We start from the raw sequence: 4364 nt of genomic DNA, 5'->3' as shown, positions 1-4364 counted from the left end.
CAGCCTACAGGCCAGGAGTCTGGACCAGGCAGCAGAGCACACACAGCCTGCAGGGAATAGCCATATTTGCAGTTCCTGGGCTGTCCTCGCTGCAGGAACTGACTGCTGCTGTGTCCCTACCCCAAGCCACACAGGGAAGCGTGGAGAGAGGAGGGGAGGCAGAGCAGGCAAAGTATTCGGTACCTAGCACAAGAGCCTTTCAGAAACAAAACATCGTCTCAACAAGAAAACAGTGTGTGCACAGAGCTAGGTTTCTGCAAAGGCGCATCATGGGATGTGGGACTTCTTTCTTCTCCCCTCAGAGGCTCGCTCTGCCTCTGTCGACTCACTTCCCTGCATGGGCCGACAAACACATGCTCGCATAGGCACCGATTCTGTGGGTGCTCCAGTGGGTGTTCAGCTGCCACTGACAGCCTTATGGATCAGTGCCTCCTCCTCCCCCAGCACTTCCCCCACACTGGTGGCCCTACCAGTCAGCTCCTTCCCTTGATCCCTGCTGCAGACCAGTCGCGTGGCAGTGCTCAGGAGTTGCTGGGGGGGAGGGGAAAGGGAAGAGGAGGAATGAGGGCAGGACAGGTACATGGGAGTGGGCAGAATGGGGGCAGGAAGCAAGACAGGAAGAGGTAGGATGGAGTGGAGGCTATGGGGAAGATGTAGAGTGGGGAAAGGCCCCGAGGCAGAGGCAGAGAAGGGGGGCAAGCCCCCCCAGGCCAAAATTCATAAAGGTGACTCCTATGCATCTAAGCACAGCTTGGGCTAATGCAGTGAACACTGCAGTGTAGGGCACCATGGGTGGCAGCTTGGATTGGCGTCCTGAGTACATACCCACCTGGACCCTCAGGTTATGTACTTGGGCACCTAGCCTGAGCCTCTGTCTGTGCTATCCTAGCTCCATTGATGCTTTTAGCATGCTAGCATGAGCAGACCGTCTACCCAAGCTAGGATGCATGCTCCCAGCCACCGTGCAGCCTGTCTTCCCTAGACAGCCACTCACTGCTGAGCCTCCCCCCCCTTCTTCCCTGGAGAAAGGCTGTATGAACTGAGTAGTGTCCTTCGGCATTTCAGGGCTCTAGCTGGGGCAAAACAAGCCTTGAAATTGATTGGAGACAGGATCCTTCAAGGAAACTGCTTTTTTCTTTGTCTTTCAAGTATGTGCTGTTGTGTCGTTATCTAGATTTACTGTGCCATGTTCCCATGCGCTTTTCCCAGGGTCCGCTCTAAGTTAGAATGTCCCCTACAGATATCCCAGCACCGCTACACAGTCGCTTAGTTCCCTGACCAGGGCACTTCCAATCGTCACACCTTTTTTACACATCGATTAACACACAGCACTTCTGTTCCTTCACACTCCCCTTGTGGCTTCACACCCACTTCAGGGCTGCAGCTAAAATTGACACTTCAGCACTAACCTGCAGGGTATCTTCATTTTCAGCTGCCAGTCAGCTGGGGCTGCCAAACCACTCCCAGGGTATGTCTACACTAGAAAGTTAGTTCGAACTAACGGACGTTAGTTCGAACTAACTTTCCTATGCGCTACACTAGCGCTCCGTTAGTTCGAACTTAATTCGAACTAACGGAGCGCTTAGTTCGAACTAGGTAAACCTCATTTTACGAGGACTAACGCCTAGTTCGAACTAGCTAGTTCGAACTAAGGGCTGTGTAGCCCTTTAGTTCGAACTAGTGGGAGGCTAAGGCTTCCCAGGTTTCCCTGGTGGCCACTCTGGCCAACACCAGGGAAACTCTATTGCCCCCCTCCCGGCCCCGGAGCCCTTAAAGGGCCACGGGCTGGCTACTCACTTTGTGCCAGTTGCAAGGCTGCCAGCACCCGTGCCTGCACAGCCTGCACCTGCCACAGGATGAGCCAGCCATCCGAGGGCTCCCAGCCCTCCACTGCTCCCCACGACCAGCCTGGCGGCTCCCGGGAGCCTGCCCGGGGGCGCAAAAGGCGGGCGCCCGCCTGGTCAAGTGCGGAGATCGTGGACCTCATCGAGGTTTGGGGGGAAGCCTCAAATGTCCACGATCTCCGCACTAGCCACCGGAACGCGGCCGTCTATGGACGCATGGCTGCCAGCCTGGCCGCCAGGGGCCACCAGCGCAGCCGGGAGCAGGTGCGCTGCAAGATTAAAGACTTGCGGCAGTCCTACTCCCGGGCCTGCCTGCCAGGGGCTGACCCGGAGGCCTGCCCCCACTTCCATGCCCTGGACCGCATCCTGGGGCCTCATGCCGTCCCTGCCCCCCGGGACGTGATTGACCCCGGGGCAGAGGGACCGCTCCTGGACACCGAGGAGGAGGAAGAGGGCTCTGAGAGCCAGGAGCCTGCCGCCAGCCTTCCCAGGACCCGGGACCCCCGAGGCACCCCACAGAGCCGCTCGCCTGCATCATCAGAGGCCGGGGAGGCGTCCACCTGTGAGTACCCTCGTGTTCCCCTTATGTGTACGGGGGGCTGGGGCGAGAGGGAGCCCCGGGACCGTGCGCCTGGGCCTTGCCCACTACGGAGCAGCAGCTGGGGATCCTGCAGGGGCCCTGGCCTTGCAGAGGGGAGCTGGGTTTCACACACCTGGGCCCCTGGGGTAATTGACCGCTGGTCTTCTTGCACCACAGCTGCAGCACCGGGGACTGCAGGGCGCACCACACCGCCTGCAGCAGCCGCCCGCGCCCGGGCAAGCAGGACAGCCAGGAACCAGGAGGACTACCAGAGGCGGCATCTCCGGTTCCTGGACCGACAGCTCCGTCTCCAGGACCACTGGGTCCAGGAGGACCTCAGGCTGCGCCAGAGGAGTCTGGAGGCCCTGGAGGAGCAGGGCCGTGCCCTGCGAGGCCACCTCCAGAGCCTGCTAGACCGCTTTCCATTTCCTCCTCCCCCTGCTCCCCCTCTTGCTCCCCCTCTTGCTCCCCCTGCTCCCCCTCTTGCTCCCCCTCTTGCTCCCCCTGCTCCCCCTGCTCCTCCTGCTCCTCCTGCTTCCGCTCCTGCTTCCGCTCCTGCTTCCTCCACACCCCCTGTCCTCTCTGCCCCCCCCTCCACAACCATTCCCCACCGACGCCCCCGGACCCGCAGTGTGGCGAGACGGGAGAGGCACCCAGACTCCCACCCCTGAGCTTTCCTTTCCCTTCCTCCCTTCCCTCCCCTCCCCTTCCAGCTCCCTCGTCCCAGGTTTCCCCCTCCCTTCTCCCACCTTCATTCCTCCCTCCCCCACCCCAGTTCTGTGAAATAAACAGACGTTTTTGTTGGAAAAACAGGTGTCTTTATTTGACAGTAGGTAGGGAGGGGAAAGGGGAAGGGGGGGGTAGGGTGGAAGAAGGCCCCGGTGGGGCATGCAGGGAGAGGTCAGTCCTCCTCCTCCTCCACCTGGAAGCTCTCCCGCAGGGCTTCCCGGATCCGGATGGCCCCCCGCTGGGCTTCCCGGACGGCGGCGGTGCGGGGCTGACCGTAGTGTCCAGCCATGCGGTCAGCCTCAGCCATCCAGGCTGGCAAGAAAGCCTCCCCCTTCCGCTCACACAAATTGTGGAGCACACAACATGCCGCCACCACGGGAGGGATGTTGTGCTCAGCCAGGTCCAGACGGGTGAGGAGGCATCGAAAGCGGGCTTTCAGTCGCCCGAAGGCCCCCTCCACCACGATGCGGGCCCTGCTCAGCCTGTTATTGAAGGCCTGGCGGGAGGGATTGAGGTGTCCCGTGTAGGGCTTCATGAGCCAGGGCTGCAGTGGGTAGGCGGCATCCCCCACCAGGCAGACGGGCATGTCCACGTCCCCGACCCTGATGTGGCGGTCGGGGAAGAAGGTCCCGTCCTGCAGCCGCTGGCACACGGAGGAGTTCCGGTACACCCGGGCGTCGTGTGCTTTGCCGGACCAGCCCACATTTATGTCCGTCAACTGTCCCCGGTGGTCACACACGGCCTGCAGGATGACGGAGAAGTACCCCTTGCGGTTCACGTACCGGGACGCCTGGTGTTCCGGGGCACGGATGGGGATGTGCGTCCCGTCGATGGCCCCCCCGCAGTTGGGGAAGCCGAGGGCGCCGAATCCCCGGATGACGGCATCCGGGTTGGCGAGGCGGACCACCCTGCGGAGCAGCACCCGGTTGATGGCCTTGACCACCTGCGGAGAGAGACACAGCAAAGCGTCAATCAGTGGGGCGCCCGGGTGGCTGGGAGCGTGCGTGCCCTGGCAGTGCCCCGCGCCCCACTCCCGGAAGCAACCCCCCTGGCGGCGTGTAGTACGGCCGGGACAGCCCGACCCCTCCGGTGCGGGGCGCCTTCGCCTCCTCCCGCCCCCCCCTTTGTCCCTGGGGCGGCCCATCCCCTCCTCGCAGCCCCCCTCCCCCCCGGCTCGGTGGCCGACGAGCGCCGTACCTGCATGAGCACTG

General features: G+C 62.2%; 1 protein-coding gene across 1 annotated transcript; it reads left to right on the top strand.

Annotated features, from left to right (window-relative positions):
- The first annotated feature begins 1555 nt into the window (after nucleotides 1–1555).
- Nucleotides 1556–3229, top strand: LOC142826940 (uncharacterized). Its single transcript, XM_075920148.1, has 2 exons — nucleotides 1556–2406; nucleotides 2602–3229. Exons 1-2 carry the CDS (start codon nucleotides 1857–1859, stop codon nucleotides 3093–3095), a joined length of 1044 nt encoding a protein of 347 aa, XP_075776263.1. The 5' UTR covers nucleotides 1556–1856; the 3' UTR covers nucleotides 3096–3229.
- The last annotated feature ends 1135 nt before the right edge of the window (nucleotides 3230–4364 follow it).

Source organism: Pelodiscus sinensis, chromosome 2, assembly GCF_049634645.1.
Source record: "Pelodiscus sinensis isolate JC-2024 chromosome 2, ASM4963464v1, whole genome shotgun sequence".
Taxonomy (NCBI): Eukaryota; Metazoa; Chordata; order Testudines; family Trionychidae; genus Pelodiscus; species Pelodiscus sinensis.
This window is presented reverse-complemented; position numbering and strand designations above follow the sequence as displayed.